Genomic DNA, 18,687 nt, shown 5'->3' with positions numbered 1-18,687 from the left:
AGACTTGGAAAAAAAAAAGCTCAATAAAAGTTTTATTAGAGTTTGAGAGGAAAAAGAAACCTACAGAGTTGGCAAGCGGTGAATCCTAGCAGCTGCCAGGAGGAGGGAGATGGAGAGGAGGAGGAGAGAGGCTGGCATCCGGGTCTGAGAATGCCGGTTGCTCAGCTGTGGAGGTTGGTGAATGCCTACATGACAGAATGGGAAGGGGGACTTCCGAAAAAAAGCAGGAAAAGCCCAGAGTGTCAGGGAAAACACAGTAAGACTTTGGCCAGTATCCAAAAGTAGGAAGAACAGCAAGAGGTTACACGTTTTGAGTTAGAACTTAGAAAGCAGGCAGCCTCCGGCACTGCTGTATGGGAGAGAGTGTGAGAGGCTGCTCAGAGGGAGTGTGCTCTTGCAGGCCTCAGGAAGAGGATGATTATCCTTCCCTTCTCCTTAGCTTGCCATCACCTGAATCAGTTTTCCTAAGGAGTGCTTTCCTGGGCAAGCGATTGACCAGCCGAGCTGGATTAACTCTTAATGAGACAATAGTATGTAATGTTTTCATCTCTGGAGCAGATCAAAATGTCAGGAGTCCGTCTAGGGCCAGGGGTAGAATTTCGACTAAACAGCCTTCCCTTAATGGACCTCACGGCCTCCAAGCCCTATAAGTTTTCCTCTTTAGCTATGTAAAAAATTTTTACCACCCTGAGGTAAAGATTTTACAGATGTGTTTTTTTCCCCCAGGTATATCTTTTATAATGTATTAAGTACTTGTCTTGGTGCTGTGATATAATCCCTGGCAGAAGTAACTTAAAGATAAGGAAGGCTATACCCTTCTTAGTTCAAGACTACAGTTCATCATAGTGGGGGACGTCATGGCAGCAGGAGCTTGAGACAGTGGTCATATGGCATCTGCAGTCAGGAAACAGAGCCATGAATGCGGGTGCTCAGCTCTCCTTTTTATGTGGGGGAGTAGTTAAGGTGCGTCTTCACACATTAAGTAAGTAACCTAGATACTCCCTGACAGACATGTCCAGAGGCTTTGCTTCTAGGTCCTATCAATATTAAGTATCACATGTGTTACATCATTCGGCTCTCTGAAAGTATTCTCTTCCCGTAGGACAGAAGTTTCACTTTTCCCTCCATCTTGAGGGCTGAGTCTGAGTGATACTGGAGTGAACTTTCTCCTCAGTGTATCCTTCTGCATATCTTGGAATGGTTCTTTGAGAGCATTCCTAGAAGCAGTTGTGCCGGGTCAGAGGATGGACCTTGTTAGAGCGTTTGATGAATATTGAAAACATGATATGGGAGAAGGCTGTACTCCTGATGCCTCATTTGATGTGTGGCTGTCACCCCTGTATTCTCTAGGTTAAATGCCAGTGGCCGGTTATTTATCTATCCATCATCTTAAAAGAGCTTTGGACTTCTGCCTTTGCTCCCTAGACATCGTGTTCCCAGGTAAACTTCCCAGAATTTATTTATTTATTTTATTCAGGATTTTCCTTGGATTCCATCTCTTGGTGATTTTTACCCATCTATATCTTTCTCCTAGTCCTTTGACTGTGTCCTGCAGCATTGTTGCTAGGCTTCTTGATTAACTAGACATATTGACATAGTCTAGAACTCCTGAAAAGGTCCTGCCGGCTTTAGCTTATTTCTTTAGTAATGCTCTTTGAATCCTAGTGTGAGAATCTCAGAGGTTAAGGAAAATGGATACTTACATGTGGATAATATTTGTAGTGAACTGGATGACAGGACTTTGTCATTACAGAGGGCTGGGGGAATGTGGAGAAGGGAAATACCCCATGTGCATTTTTTGGAGTTTCATCTGTGAAGATGAGGAATTTTTCAGCATTAGGAAGGCTGTGCCAAGGAGCGGAAGGACACACTCAAGGGGCAAAGGTTATTTGGAGAAAAGAGACAAACCTTTACGGTGGTGCCTTGGGTTCTGTGGGGGATTGGAGAGAGGCACATGTGGGTCAGACTCTAAGAGTCCTGATATATTCACCTGTGGAATTTAAACTCAACCTGTCTGGAAGGCTGAGAATTAGTAGTCTCTTGGAGCAAAAATCCTTGGTAGACAGATACTAGTGAACCAGGCTAGAAGACCACTGTAGCCTCCAGCATTACAGCTGCAGGAGCCCTGGACACTGTGGAGCAGGAGGGACACGGGTGGAGCAGAGCGGGGTCAAGATGTATTTTTGGCAGAAAATCTTGAGGTGACATATGGCTTCTGGCTCTCTCTCTCTCTCTCTCTCTCTCTCTCTCTCTCTCTCTCTCTCTCCCCCCCACCCCGTGTGTGTGTGTGTGTGTGTGTGTGTGTGTGTGTGTGTGTGTATGTGTGTGTGTGCCTCTGTGCTGGGGGAAAATCTGTACCCTATCTGTTCCATAGGAATTTGCCAGGATACATGAGAAAGCACTTAGCAATCTAGAAGTGCTCTACACATGGAAAATCTTAATTATATTTCTGCCGTACTAAGGGGGTGGCTCAGTGGATAAAAACAGTACCGCAGCACGCCTGACAACCTGACTTTGTTCCCTGGAACCTACGTAAATAGCTGGATGTGGTTTACATCTTTACTTCCAGTTCTGTGGCAAGCTGGGAGTTGGAGATAGGAAATTCCCTCAAATTCTTAAGCTAGATAGCCTGAAGTAGCACACAGCAGAAACAAGGGGAAAGCCCTGACTCAAAACAATGGAAGGCAAGAATGGGCTCTCAGAAGTGGTCCTCTCAGCGGCATGCGCCGTAGCCCCTGCGCACCTGTGCTCTCTCCCCTCCATTTTCTCTGGCTCTCTCTTACAATGATAGAAAAATGTTTGCATATGGATATTGCATGAAGTGATGGGTTTTCTAATAATGATTCTAATAATGATATTTTATTAGAATACTTAATTTGGCCATATTCTCCTCTTTCATCTTCTATTGTCCCCCTCCCTCCCATTAGTTCCCTTCTTCATCGCAGAGTCCCCTTAACCTTTCATGCCACAGGTGTGTATGTATACATGTGTAATGCAGGTTTTCCACACGAGAGAAAACATGCGATATTTGTCCGAGTCTGACTTATTTTGCTTAACTTGATCATCTCCTGTTCCCTTCATTTTCTAGCAAATGTCGCAGATTTTATTCTTCTTTATGGCTGACTAAAACTCATACATTGTGCATGCATTATATTTTCATTGCAGCTATAAAAATTTATTGATAGTGGTGGTGTTTAGGAAACCCTTCCCTAGAGGACTGTTCTACGAATAAAGTGGGCCAGTGTGTAAAGCCTCTAAGCGCTAGGCAGATAGTTGTTCTTGGGAGACGAATGCTTTATCCTCATCCATTTGTCTCCCAGACCATGGCGGGACTGCTTTTTAAAGCTGCTCCTGCATCCAGGGGAAAGTGACCCTGAATGGCTGAGAGGACGGTCCAGTTTGACAAGGCAGTCTTCAGCAGGGAGGGGATATATCTGTGGTAGGTCTCTGGTCTCTGGGATGAAGAAACATCAAGGCAAGTGCTTGGATCCATTCTGGATAATAGCTCTGACCTATGGGTGCATGGCCAGGCTGCATTGTAGGATTAGCTGTGTGGGGGATGGGGTGAGGATTGGTGGTGAGGAGACTGAAGAGGTTGATAATGAGCCCTTCCTGTCCAGTCAGCCAGGCATGGGAAGGCATCAGCAGAGAAAGTATTAGACCTTGGCCTCGTATTGAGACACAAACTGGAGGACTGTGGGGCAAACCCCAGACTTGGTGGTGGTGGGGGGGGGTGCTTTTGTGGGTGGCAGGCAAGAGAGGGAACTTGCCTTTACGAATGCCAGAAACAGTATGTTGGGTCTGCAAGGACCTTTTTTTAGATCCGTTCTGCAAACCTGTTTTGCAGACCAAAGCAGACCCAAGCTCCTGCCTTAGAGACGATTAATGAGCGGCAGGGCTGTCTTTTCTTCCCCAGGAAACAGAATGCCAGGGTGTGCAGGTGCTGCAAGCCTCTGTCAAGCACCTGCCCCAGATGGTATGAAATGAATGAGTTCTGCTTGAGTTAACCATGAGGGGGCTGCTCTCTAAGCAGTGCTCCCCGCCCGCACTTACCACCTGTTGGTGGAAAAATGACATCCCTCTATCCTGTCACAGTGCAGGTGAAAGATCACTAAGAGACAAGTCAGAGCTTTGCTTGTTTTAATGATTGTCAAATGCAATTTTGTGGATTATTTTTAATCTTTCATACATGTTTGATTTCAAATCTACTTCCCATTTCTAAGAAATAAAAGTATAAAATACAGTATGTGAAGAAGAAGATATTTTTGTCTTGATTTTAAAAAATATGCTGTGGAGATCTTAGGCCTGCTTTATTTTCATTTTTATTAGGCTTAAAACTACTGTTTTTTTCTAGACAGAGTTTCTCTGTGTAGCCCTGGCTGTCCTGGAACTCACTCTGTAGACCAGGCTGGCCTCAAACAGAGATCCGCCTGTCTCTGCCTTCTGAGTGCTGGGATTAAAGGTGTGTGTCACAACCTATGGCTAATTTTTTTTTTTTTTTAAAGACAGGATCTCCATATTATCCATGCTGGCCTCAAAGTTGAGACTGAGTATGAGAGATAACTTTTGAATTATTTATTCTTTTGTCTTCAGCTCTTAAATCCTGGGATTAGATCTGTGTCCATCATCATCATCATCATCATCATCCTAGGTTTTCTTTGGTGTGTGCAGGATAAATGCTCTGTCTCCTGAGCTACAGCCCCAGCCCTGAGCTCAGAGGTCGGCTTTAGAACTCTATTGGTCCACTTCAAATCCATGGCATGGGTCCAGCCAGCCTTAGTAGTTGCCCTTGGGTTTGCCTGATAGGGTCTTATATTCAGAGAACATGTTTGTCCTGACAGCAGCTCTGATTTAGAGTCAGGGGACCATTGTAAGATGACTTAGGTGCAGCACGGCCTGAGGAGAGTCACTCCTTGGTTTTCGGTACTGTGTCTAGAATGTGGAGAGAAATGACTGGCTCCTCCTGTTTCCACGTGAAGATGCCCTCAAAGAGTGTAACAAGATCAATTCCTAAACTGTACAAATGTGAGAGCTTTGCTTTTATCCATGTCAAAAATATTGTTTGAGCCTCACTTTGCCTTTCATATAGTAGATACTCACTTTTGAGAGATGTTAGTCTTAAAGACCTGAAATCTTTTTGACACTGCTATATACTTCAGCTTGGTTTAACAGAGACAGCTGTGATGTACTTCATGAGCTAGAAAGAGCAGCCCAGCGGTGCAGTGGGATATTTATTTCTTTCCTACAGCTTAGTCACAGCCAGGGCAGATGAAGAAAGATGAAGTTGTATACGTTTCTGGTGTGTATGCATGTGGCATGGGTGTGTTTATTCTCTCATGTTCATGTTTCCGTGTGTAGAGGTTAGAGAGAGGTAGGCATAGGCAATCAACTTATTCCTTTTCGACAGTGTCTCACTGTACCAGAAGCTAGTCTGATGACAGTAAGCCCTGGACTACTCCTATCTTTCCCATGCAGTGCTGGGGTTTCAGGCACATGTAGCAGGCAGGTCTGACTTTTTGCACATGTGTTGGTATATGAACTCAGGTCCTCAAGCTTGCACAAGGAACATTTTTACTAAACCACTTCTCAGGTTCTTTCAGAAGTTTTTGTTACATGCTTGTGTATGTACATGTGTGCATGCCATGGCATGCATGTGGATACCAGAGGACAACTTATGGAGTTTGTCCTCTCCTTCTACCTTCTAGTGGGTCCTGGAGATCATCAGGCATGGTGAAAAGCCAAGCCATCTTTCCAGTTCTGCCTCATTTTTGGTTAAAGTGTATCTCCATCTGACTGGCTGAGGATGATCTTGAACTTCTGACATTTCTGCTTCTAGCTCTTACGTGTTGTGATCACAAGTTTTATGCAGTGTTGGGGATTATATTAGTCTAGGTTCTGTAAAGGAACAGTACTATATGTGTCCAATGCCCTTGGAAACGAAAATATGGTGTTGGATCTCTTGGAACTATGAAAGGTTGTGAGACACTATGTGGGTGCTGGGATTCTGTCGTCTGTCTGTCTGTCTGTCTGTCTACACACACACAGAGACACAAAGGGGATTTATTAGATTGGTTTACAGGATGCAGTCTAGGTAATTCAACAATAGTTGAACCATCTAGGTAATCAAACATTAGCTGAACTAGTAGGCAGAGTCTGGTAGTTCCTTAATCCATTAGCTGGATGTCTCAGCAGTGCCAGTCTGGCACCGAAGTCCTGGAGGGTTCCTGGAGAGCTGTTGCTCTTCAGGGACATTGGAGTCTGAAGAAGCAGGTTCTAGAGAGTGAGGGCAAGCAGGCAAAAAGCAAAGGTTCTTTCATGTCCTTTTGACTTGGCTGCCACCAGAAGATGCCATCCAAATTTAGAGTGGATCTTCCTACTTCCAATAATCTGATCAAGAAAATCCTTCACAGGAGTGCCCAACATGTATTTTAGTCGATTCCTGACACTGTCAAGTTCATAACCAAGATTTCCCATGACGGGTTGAACCCAGGCCTTCCTGAATGCTAGGCAAGCACTCCACCAACTGAGCTATAGCCCAGGCCTCAAAGCAGATTTTTTAAAAAGTAATTATTTTATTTACATTCCAAATGGTGTGCCCCCCAGTCTCCCCTCCCAGAGCTTTTCACCCCTCCCCCTCCCTTTCAAAGCAGATATTTTAAAGGATCATCTCTGAGTGAACTAGGAAAACTGTCTTGCTTTCCTTATGTTTTGGAGACTAGATAGAATAGAAGAAGATATAATTTGAGAGTTGGAAATTATAATTCTTGTCTAGAGAAGCTAACTCTCATGGCCTTTCCAAGGCCAACTATTGTTGTTTATTTGATAGCATTCCAAAAATATTTTATAGAACTGTATCTATCATTCCCCTTTCATATGCTATTCTCCATTTTTTTGTTGTTTTTCATTTGTTTTGTTTTTTGTTTTTTTGAGACAGAGTTGTATGTGAAAAGCCCTAGCTGTCCTGGAACTCGTTCTGCAGACCAGGTTGGCCTTGAACTTACAGATATCTGCGTGCCTCTGCCTCCTGAGTGCTGGGACTAAAGCTGTGCACTATCACTGCCCGGCTAGTGTCCATTCTTCTCCTTATTTTATTTAAGAAATTTTACAGATAGATGTGTGTAGCAGGCTATGTGGTTCATTAATGTTGGGTTGCCATGCTTTATATGACCATTTCTGTGCAGATGGACTTTACGTTTTCATATAACTACTATCGGAAATAGAGTATTTTTTGTAATAAATATCTTCCTCATGTGCCATTGTTTATGGATATAAGTGCACAGGCGTGATAGATCTCTAAAAGTACATATGATGGTATAACCATGTGTTTCATTTAATGGCAAAACCATATGGATGTTCTAGGTTTTCTTTTTCATTTATTGTTTTTGTCATCCAGGCATTTAAAAAATGTACTTCCTTTAAAATAGATTCATTTTATTTTAATTTGCACTTGTGTCTATGTCTAGGTATGTACATGTGTATACAGGTGCCCAAGGAGACCAGAAGAAGGCAATGGACCCCCTGAAGGTGAAGTTACTGATGGCTTATAGCCATCTGACTAGCATGTTGGGAACCCAGCTTGGCTCCTCCGGCAGAGCATCAACCACTCTAACCTGTGATTCATCTCTTGAGCTCTTCAGACTTGCTTACTTGTGTTAGTTATCATTTTTACAGCTTTGATTTTTAGTGATTGAGTCTTTCTAATTATAAGGTGTTATGTATATATAAAATGGTTTTCATTATTTGGATTGAAACCTTGAATCTATCTAGAATTTATTTGAAGAATGAGGCAGAATCTGAATTTCATTTCATTTCCTTTTTTTAAAAAAATGATTTATTTATTTTATGCATGTGAATGCACTGTCACTCTCTTCAGACACACCAGAAGAGGGCATCTGATCCCATTACAGATGGTTGTGAACTACTATGTAGTTGCTGGGAATTGAACTCAGGACCTTTGGAAAGGGAGTCAGTGCTTTTAACCACTGAGCTATCTCTCCAGCTCCCTGAATTTCATTTCTTTCCAGAAATATCTAGGGTTTCTTTGTTTGTTTGTTTTGATATAGGCTATGGCTGCATAGTCTAGTTGGCCTAGAACTTCTTATGTAGGCCAGCTTGCAACTATCTGCCTGGCTAGTCTCCAGAATGCTGGGAACAGAGTGCACTACCACACACATCTATGAACTGGGTTGAATTTTAGGTGCCCTTTTTACTCATTAGCTGTATGATTTTAAGATTTAAAAAATGTGTGTGTGTGTGTGTGTGTATGTGTGTGTGTATGTGTGTGTATGTGTGTGTGTGTATGTGTGTGTGCACGCACACACACACTTATCTAGGTGTGTGCAGAAGCCTGTATAGATCAGAAGTGGGCATTGGATCCCCTGGAGCTAGAGTGAGATCGTGTGCCCTTTGTCTTCTGTGTTCAGCCACCCCAGACCCCACCACCCCAGGAGAAAGTCATCTTAACCACGGAGCCAGCTCTCAGCTCTGTGATTTTTAACAAATTAACTTAGAGCTTCAATTTCTTTATCTGTATATTGGAAATAGTACTAATAATGCTGTTGAGAAGACTAAGTAAGATCCAATATGGAAAGAGTTTAGCCCAACTCCCAATACGGTATGTTAGGACCGCCATTTAAATACTCTGAAACCTGAGAAGACAACTGGATTTTGGCAAAACAAAGTCCTACAGGAGTGAAGTTACCTCGTGACTCATCAGTATGACTTAGGGTGAGTCACTCTATTATCTAACTCCTGTTTCCTCATCTGATGGATGATACAGTCTAGATCATGAAGTTGACAGAGGTCCTTATTAGATCACATGTTCAAATATCTTGTAACCTCTAAAGGGCTATATAACAAAATGTTGGAATTTATTTCCTGATACAAAAGTAGCCCAGCACAGGTGGCTGTCTGACATATGGCTGAGGAGAATAATTAACTTGCTATAATACAAAATTAGCATCTGATGTCAAGCAAGTAAGATTGCAGCTCTGATGATGGTAATGGTTAGTGATTGCATCTTTGTAATTAAGCAATAATTAGCTCCCTGGGACAGAACCTTGTTAGAGTGAAAGATGGATCAAAAGCCTTCAGTTTAATGTATACTCCTCGAACACAGTAGCAGATTAAACAAAGAAGAGGGAGTTGTTGAAGCATAGTCTTTGTCCTTGAGGGCAGCAGGGTGATGGACTGGTAGATGGCAGCCCTTCAGCAGACATATTGGCAGACTGGGGTTCTCCAACATCCTTACTGCTCAGGGGCTACCAAGGAGAGAGGGCCTTACCAGCCTGGTTGCCAGTTTGATCTGTGCTAGAATCTCATCCTGATTCTCAAGAACCCCAGGTCAGTAATATTGGATACAGAAAATGTGGTACATTTACACAGTGGAGTACTATTCAGCTATTAAAGACAATGACTTCATGAAATTCTTAGGCAAATGGATGGAGCTAGAAAATACCATCCTGAGTGAGGTAACCCAATCACAAAAGAACATACATGACATGCACTCACTGATCAGTGGATAGTAGCTCAAATGCTCACAATGCCCAAAATATAATTCACAGACCACATGAAGCTCAAGAAGAAGGAAGACCAAAGTGTGAGTGCTGTGGTCCCCCTTAGAAAGGGGAACAAAATACTCATGGGATCAAATACATAGTCAAAGTGTGGAGCAGAGACTGAAGGAAAGGCCATCCAAAGATTGCCCCACCAAGGGAGCCATCCCATATACAGTCACCAAACCCAGACACTATTGTGGATGCCAAGAAGTGCATGCTGACAGGAGCCTGATATAGCTGTCTCCTGAGAGGCTCTGCCAGAGCCTGACAAATACAGAGGAGATGCTCGCAGCCAACCATTGGACTGACCATAGAGTCCCCAACGGGGTCCCCAATGGAGGAATTAGAGAAAGGACTGAAGGAGTTGAAGGGGTTTTCAACCTCATAGGAAGAACAATATTATCAACCACCCAGACCCCCCATAGCTTCCAGGGACTAAACCACCAACCAAGGAGGGACCCATGGCTCCAGCCACATATGTAGCAGAGGATGGCCTTGTTGGGCATCAATGGGAAGAGAGGCCTTTGGTCCTGTGAAGGCTTGATGCCCCAGTGTAGGGGAATTCGAGGGTGGGGAGGCAAAAGTGGGTAGGTGGGTAGGGGAACACCCTCATAGGAACAGGGGAGGGGGGATGGAATAGGGGGTTTCAGGGGAGGGGGAACCGGGAAAGCAGTTACCATTTGAAATGTAAATAAAGAAAATATCCAACAAAACAAAAAACCAAACAAACAAAAAAGAAATTCTACTCATTGCTCTTGCTATTGTGCTGTTCAGTACTTTTGGGTTTGGCAGAGATTTCTTGTTTATAGCACCCTATCCATTTCCTCTGTGGAGTCTGGGTGTGGGTGCTGTAGCTTCTGGTCTGTTTCTAGGGTGCCCTGACCAGTCACACTTTCTGGGGTAGTAAGATACGGTCACTTTTGGGTTTTAGATAAACAAGTGTTCTTAGTGTAAGTTTGCCCGTGTAGCATTTGGCCCACACTTAGACTCCATTCCCATAACCACATACACAAGTTTTATGCATGTCTCTCATAGTGTATTTGTCAGGCGGCACACGTTAGATTATGTGTATGAAAATAGTAAAACATAGTTATTAATGTCTGAAACTGAACTTTCAGGGCTGTCCCGGCTCTCTGCCACCTGTTCAGATCTGGCAGCTCTCCCCAGGCAGTCCTGATTCCAAGTGGTATAAAACATCATTGAGCACCCTAAGGCTTCATGGTACTGCAGTGGCAGGGGATATTAAAAGGCTTCTGTGAGGAAAGAATTCCCAGCTTATGTCATGTTTGGTAAATCTAGAGTTACACAGTGTTGACTGTTTACTGTTTTTTTTTTCTTTTTAAAAATTCTGTCAGTTTTCAGAATATTAAAAGTCCCTGGGTTACAGCTGTGAGTATTTCTCAGTGGTACCACTGTGAGGCCACCTCACACACTCTGTCGCTCACCTTGAGTGTTTGTGGTACTGAACGAGTGTTGAGTGTCTCTGGTGGCCATTTCCATCTGCAGACCATGAGTTCAGATAGAACTTAACGACAGCAACAAAGACCTTTCTAATGTTGTGATACTAGTTTTTAATCCACAATTTGACAATAAAACAAATACATTAGAAACGTGTATATAAAAGTGTAAACTAATTGTATCCAAAAGAGGTTGTAGGTAATTTCCTTTCCCTTTTTGTCTGTAGTGTCTGCACTTATTAGAAGACTAAACACAAATATGGGATACTTTCCCATATTTTATTACCCAGGAGCTCAATGATGAGGGCTTAGGGACTTTAGTATCATTTCAATTTTATGGATTCTTTGAACTTCATTACCTGGATGAGATGTGCTTTTGGGGAATGGGACTGGTGCTTATAAATCAGCCTCTTATATTTATAGACTGAGGTGAGGCCCTCCCTCTCTCCTTCCCTTCCTTCCTCCCTCTTTCCCCCTTTCTTCCTCCCTTTTCTCCTCCTCCTTGAGACAGAAGCTTACTTAGTAGTTAAAGCTAGCCCTAAACTATGTAGGCGAGAATGGCTCTTGACAACTTTCTTCCTCAGTCTACCAGTGCTGGGTTATAGGTGTAATCCACATTGTTACCTTCCCCTTCCCCCTTCCCCCTCCTTCACTCTTCCTCCTCTCTTTGTCTCTTTCCATCTCTCCTTCCTTCCCCCTCTCCTTCCCTTCATTCCTTCCTCCCCGCTTGTAGTTGTTTTGAGACAGAGTGCCACTGTCTAACTAACCTAGGCTGGCTTTATACTCTTGGTGTGCCTCCTGTTACTCAGGATGGTTTTCTTTAAGCTTTTAAAATCATACTCAATTTCATTTCCCATATCTTTAAACAGTCCCTTCCTCATTCTCCTTATCTATTTTCTTTTCCTTTTTGAATCTCACAGACATACCCATTTGTTTAGGAATATTGTGATAATTATAGTGTTTGGGATTCCACATGGTCATCTCAGCAGTGTTCGTATTTATCCCTCATCCCCCTAGGCATGGTACTTAGTTATATGGTGAATGGCAAATGAGTTTTGGGAGTAGTATTTTGAGAGGATCCAAGTCTAGCTCCCAAAGAGTATGCTGGCAGAGGGAGCCAAGGCAAACAGCAGGGCATGTCCTGACATCAGTGTGCAGACTCATGGGTGGGGGTTTGATGTTTTAGCAGCAAGGACTTTCTAGACCACTGTGTTCAAAGGACATGGGGACATTCACCTGAACTTCAGACAGACTGAGCCACTGTTGATCACAAGAGTAGAGGTAGCAGCATTCTGTTTTGGGACAAAATGGCTCTTAGGTGATAAAAGTATCTATGTCATAGTGTTGTTGTATGGATCCTGTGAATAAATACATGGAGAAGGCCCAGTACACATTAGGCCTCAAGTATCAGCTCTTACTACTGCTGTTAGAAGAATGGAAAATTCCTACAATACACTTGCTCAGTATGCAATAAATTTGCTCTGTAGACAAGGTTTGATTGTTACTGTCATTCTAGGGCTGGGCTAATCTGCTTCTGAGGTTTTCCCTCCTGGGATACTGCCTCATTACAGTGATTGGCAATGCCTGCGCTGTTTACATGATGGGCCAGATAGGTAATGTGTTTTCTCTTAGAAATTAAATAGTCACCTCAGTCTGTAACCTGGAGTGCACAGTTCTGTCTTTATCACCCAACACTTACAGTTGTACAGAGACCCAACTTGTTTGCCCCAGAGGTTCATTTAGCAAAATGTTTAGGGTTGAATTGTACATAGCTCAGTGGTAGAACATATAATTAGCATGTTTAAGACTTTAGATTCAAATATAAATACACAAAATAAAAGCATTCAATAAAGCATTAAAGTTAATTTCTTTTAGAAAGAGTATCTTTTTTTTTTTTTTTTTCGAGACAGGGTTTCTCTGTGTAGCCCTGGCTGTCCTGGAACTCACTCTGTAGACCAGGCTAGCCTCGAACTCTCGAACTCAGAAATCCGCCTGCCTCTGCCTCCCAAGTGCTGGGATTAAAGGTGTGCGCCACCACCGCCCAATTTATCTCATTCTTGTGCTCTTCCTATGCACCATGCCTGGTGAAAGTCACCAATGGGCAATTGAGCCAAGGGTGAATTGGACTCTCAGCTCCTCTAGTAATAAACTATAGGAACTCAGTACTTTCTTCTTTATGATTTAGAAACCTATTTTATTAAAAAGTTTAAAACTAAGACTACGTTAAATCTGCTGTACTATGGACCATCAAAAAAATGACATTCGTAAATGGTTTTAGAGGAAAAAATATTCCAAAGAAGTAATGCATTTGTCTTAAAAATTCATATTATTACATGTCTAACCAGGAACATTAGATGAAGGAGATAGAGGAATAATATCTTAAAGTACTGACCATGTAATTATTGTTTCAGTTGAATATAATTCATTATATTTTTCTTATTTACCTTTTCTTGTGCCTCCACCTCTTTATCTTTCAAGCTAAAGGCGTCAACAGTGTCTGCTTTGTAGGACTGCTGTGAGGTTAAATAGCTACTGTTCTGAGGTGATAGAAATGACGGAGAGCATGGTGATGATGATGCTCATTACAGGACCGTGATTCAGCCATACTGCAGACGCAGGATGCACACATTGAGGAGTTTTTGCTAAGAGCTGGTGGGGGAGTATAGACAGATATACATAGTTAATATAAGTAAACTATGGTACATAACACTAAGAGGAAGAAGGCATTATGGAAGTAGAAATCAGAGGGGCCCAGGCCTCTTAGGCCAGAGAAACCTACCAAAGGATGTGATGCTTCAGCTGAGATCTAAAGCAGAAGTGAAAGTTAGTAGGGTTGGGGGAGGTGGCTGGAGGCTATGGGCTCTTATTCTAGCCAAAGGTTTGAGTTGAAAAGCAGACCTGGTGTTTGGAAGCTGGGGAAAAGTAGTGCACCTTGTGAGGGTTGTGAGGAGATGGTGAGATATGACTCTAGCAATAGAGGCAGAAAGCAGATGATCGAGAACCTGAGAATGATCGTAAGGAGTTTGCTTTACCAAGACCGAGAGCTGTCCTCGAGACCTCTGATTTTGTTAGCCATTACAATGCTGTGACATCGTGCTATGTCTCAATATTGTTAGTAGGGAATACAGTTGTTAACCCAAAGGCACAGACTGAGAAAATACAGCTGCCAGGATTTGAACCTTGGTCTCTTTGTTTTTTATGGTTAGAATTCTTTTGATCATTGATGCCCTTTGTACTTGAAGTCTGGCTGTGTTGATTTGGAGCCAACTTTTGTATCTCTCAACTTCAGTTTACTCAAATTACATACAGCATTAGTTAGTATTAGCTTCATGGACTATTAAAAAGGAGAAAGTATACATAAAAGGCCAACTATAGTGCAAGGTGTATATTCATATTCTTGCACAGAGATGTTCTTCCTTCACAGTTCCAGTGACATGAGACAGAACCCTATGAGCAGCTTCCTACATGCTTACTTGGTTATCAGCCATCTTTCAAGGACTGTTGAAATCCACATACAAATCACCTTACCCGACAGGCCCAGCACATTGTGTTCTCCACCTGCAATCCTGTTGTCACTGAGGTCTGCTGGCGGCAGTAAGCCTGATGCTTACTCACTTTCCTAGAACCCTTATCTCTTGGATTCACTGTCTTTTTCTTCTCCTCCCAGAGCGTATCCAGCCTGTTCTGCCTAGGACACAGTGATCTTCAGCTCTTAGCTAGAATTATTCTTGAACTAGTCTGTTGTTTGAGATACAATTTCCTTATGTAGTTCTTTGGCTTCAAAGTCAAAGTTGTTCCTACCTCAGCCTCCTAAGTGCTGAGATTGTTACTTACTTTATAGTTGCTAAATTAAGCTTTCTTATGTTGGTTTTAGGGGCAGATGTCTCCAGGTGATAGAAAAATGGTATAGGAGCCACTCAGGTTATTATTTTTCTCATTGGAATGGGGCTCAGTGGGCACCAAGCAATATGGGAGGCTTTTTGTTTTGTTTGCTTGTTTGTTTTTAATCTTTTAAAGCATCCTCTATGTTACATTATGGTAATCTTCTTCTTAGCACAATTGGAGAAGTAAATGCCTACATCCAAGCAATATACCCTTTAATTAATTTCTTCCATCTACAGAGTAGACATTTACTAAGTGAGACTCTGTTCTAGGACTAGGAAATAGAGGTGAAAGCCATTGTCCTTTCCCTCAAGGATAAGGCAGATATTTGAACAAATAAATATACAGCGAATAAAGTGCTGGGATAGAGGAATGGTGAAAACACGTCAGTTTATGTTCATCGCTACTTGAAGACCAGTGATGCCTCAGAGATGATGAGAAGCTTGCACTGGACTTCGGAGGACTTGGATCGTGAAGAAAAAGTTGGTAGGAAGACATCCCAAGTGGAGGAGAGGAGATAGCACAGCTCATGGCCATTAGAAGTCAGGTGCCATCGGAGGCCGTTTAGCAACAGCATGACTGGCAGCAGGTAGTTAGAAAAGAGTTAATAATGGGAGGAGGGAAAGACAATCTCCCAGTGGTACTATCCCCAAGAACCTAGGACTTGTATGAGACCAAAGGGCCTTTTATGGCTGTCTCCCTTTTTATGGTCTCCTGGTGGCAATCATTTTCTTCCCCAAGAGGAAGAAAATAGCCTATTAACTGTGTTAATCTCTGAATGTCTTGCATCTCTCCCTACTTGTCTGCACTCCTGCTTAGCCTGACTACTGACTTTCCACACAAAAAGAAAACATACTTTATCACTTGAAAACCTATGACCTGATTGCTTGGAGGAACAAAGGTTACCAGGTGAAAGGACGTGTGTTTCGTTTGCTTGCTTGTAGCACGAGGTAGCTAGGGAGAATGAAGTCCATCCGTGACCAAACACCTATGTTCCTCTTTCACTGGCTACGTCAAAGGAGAGGAGCTTTAAGTTGCCTTGCAAATGAGGCTGACCTCTTGTTTCTGTGGAGAAGGGGCTGGTGCAGCCTGAGTTCCTGGGGAAGCTTTGGCTCTCACTGTTGTTTGTGTTTGCTTGCAGCTGTGTAAATGAGTATGGAAGATTATGATTTCCTGTTCAAAATTGTTTTAATTGGCAACGCTGGAGTGGGAAAGACGTGCCTAGTCCGACGATTCACTCAGGTAAGGGGATCTAGAATCCAGGGTTGGGCTTGTTTGTCTCAGCTGTCTTACAGTGGCCATCTTCTAGATGGGTGATCAGGCCCAGAGCCAACCTCTAGGCTATAGACTCCTTTTTCTCATTTATTTATTTATTTATTTATTTATTTATTTATTTATTTATAGACAGGGTTCCTCTGTGTAGCCCTGCCTGTTCTAGAACTCACTCTGGAGACCAGGCTGACCTTCAACTCAGAGATCTGCCAGCCTCTGCCTCCCAAATGCTGGGATTAAAGGCGTTCACTACCACCATCGATTGCAGGTTCTTAAGACACCGTTTGAAAGCTCTATTGAGTTTTATAGCCAAAGGTTTTCTAAATTGCCTAAGGGAGAATGGTATTGAGGTCTTCTCCCACACCTCCTCTTGCTTCCTCTTACAAGAGGGTCAGGTGGTTTTGTTTTCAGTGTGCAGTATCAAAAATAGACTTGGGTAAGAAAATAGATCAGTAGTTCATAATCGTCTCAAGGTGGAAACACATTAAGTTGGGTATTAAACTGAGTCCAAATATTCATTTTTAAAAAGCCCCAATGCAGATTAAACCTCAAGTTTCCTCCTGTGTCTGTTCTCATCCAAAAAACAGAGTGAATTCTTTTGGTTGATAACTGAACATTCTGCTTTTCTAAGTCTCTTAAGTAGGACTAAGCTGAGGGCAGTAAAGAATGGAACCAAATGTACAAATCTCTTCCAAGGTTGGCCTCTAGAAAATCACTGGCCAAGATTACATAGTAGTTTTTATACTGAAAGTAGTGAAACATCACTCTGAAGTTGACTTCGTTTCTCACTGAAAAATCTCAGCGACACCCTTTTCTGGATCATTGAGTATATAGTGGGATCTTGTTGACAGGCACCTTGGGAACGTTGAGATGAGCTCTTTTAAGGTTTAAGATGACCTGGTGTCATGGAAAGAGCAGAGGCTCATGGTTTTTTACCTAGGTGCTAGTCCTGGCTCTGCTGCCCACCTGCCCCCTTGCCAGGCCTCTCCACTGCACACAGTCTGTGGAAAACGAGAGCAACAGATTTGGCAACACAAACAACTTTAGGGTTTAAAGTTGCTGGAAATGTCAAGGTTTTTCCAATGCTGAGTGACTACAGACAAGAGCCTGTGTTTTCACCAAGTTTTGATCTGATGAAATTGAAAATCTAACGTTCACCAGTGTCAGGAATTCAATCAGTTATCCCAGAGAGATACTGGAGACTCCAGCTGCTTTTCCATTCCCTAACCTTGGCAATCTTAACTGCTTCTGTAAGGAGGACTTGTCCACATATTTCCCATAGAGAAAGGTTTTGGTTTTTAGTGTATTATAACATTTGCTTGATTGTGTCTTTTCACTGAGAGGTCACTTAGAGATTATCAGTCCAGTCCCCTCTTACGGATCCAGGGGGACCCAGTGACATGCTTATGATCTTGAGGCATGTAGCTGGCAAAGCTAGGACTCTCATCTGCTACTTCTTGCCCTAAAAATGTCTCCACAGTTTTGTAACCTTTGGGGCCACTCTCCTTAAATTCCTGAGATAAACCCTGCCATGAAGGATGAAAGTTAGTTAGTTTGTTTGTTTTAACTTATGATCAGTACTTTACCCACAAGCATGAGCATGGTTTCTTCTTATTTTTCTTTTCTGTTTACTTTTTATCTCTCTATCCCTTTAATTCTCCCTAACAAGATCACCTATGTTTTTGTTATGTTGCAAGCAGTTAAAATGAACTGACTTCAGCAGGTTTTGAGGAACAAAGTGGGGAGGGGGACATTGGGAAGGATTTAAAAAAAATATTTTGGCATTTGTTAGTCTGCAAACAGCTGGAGCTGTAAACCTGAAGCTTGGCAGACTTCTGCGTGAACCAAGCCAAAAAAGAAGATTGATTCAGTATTTGTAAACAGAGTTATGAATGTTTATATTTACATCATTTGCAGACTTGTAATGAAGCTTTTGCTTTTGGTTTGAAGCTCAGTGTTCTGAGTTCAAACTTTAATTAAGGAACTCTCTTGTTAGGGAGTGGATTTAATTAAAGCTGCAAGAGATAATAAAGTCCATTTTGCTTTATTCCTGGAACTCTGCAATCTGAAGAGGGAAGAGACTAGGTAAAGACTTTTTTCTTGGTAGAAGTCCTTGCAACCCCAACTCTCTCCCTATGCTTACAGGAAACATGAGAAAGTAAAGTGCATTATATGTGCAATTTTGCTAATGGCCCTCTTGAAACTCTTAGTTTCCAGTTTAAGGTAAAGTAATTTTCTCCTATTTCATGCTTACAACAATTTTAACCTCAATGATTTTGAGGCCTAGAGATGGGGAGTGGCCTATCTGGGCTCACCTGCTGGCTCCTGTTCTGATGCTGCTGCTGCTGCTCTGCTGTCTTTATGATGACCTCACTTCTCGGTGCCATACATCTGGACTGTGTGTGATTGTGTGTGTGTGTGTGGACTGTGTGTAATTATATCTGTATGTGTCTGTATGCACTGTGTGTAATTATGTGTGTGTATTTGGATTGTGTGCAATTGGGTGTCTGTCTGGACTG

At 42.5% G+C, this 18,687-nt stretch overlaps 1 protein-coding gene across 2 annotated transcripts in view; it reads left to right on the top strand.

Annotated features, from left to right (window-relative positions):
• Positions 1-1,378: 1,378 nt before the first annotated feature.
• The window catches only part of Rab30 (RAB30, member RAS oncogene family), a 33,319-nt gene continuing 16,010 nt past the window's right edge, over positions 1,379-18,687 (top strand). Inside the window, exons 1-2 of one of the 2 annotated variants that reach the window (XM_028770658.1) lie at positions 1,379-1,440; positions 16,038-16,138. In XM_028770658.1, coding sequence (XP_028626491.1) covers positions 16,046-16,138 — 93 coding nt within the window. In that variant the 5' untranslated portion in view covers positions 1,379-1,440; positions 16,038-16,045. Of the gene's footprint in view, positions 1,441-15,894; positions 16,139-18,687 lie in introns of those variants that run through there. The other variant, XM_028770657.1, reaches the window with a different exon arrangement.

Source organism: Grammomys surdaster, unplaced genomic scaffold, assembly GCF_004785775.1.
Source record: "Grammomys surdaster isolate TR1022 unplaced genomic scaffold, NIH_TR_1.0 203, whole genome shotgun sequence".
Taxonomy (NCBI): domain Eukaryota; kingdom Metazoa; phylum Chordata; class Mammalia; order Rodentia; family Muridae; genus Grammomys; species Grammomys surdaster.
Note: the sequence above shows the minus strand (reverse complement) of the source record. Positions and strands in the feature narration are given on the sequence as shown.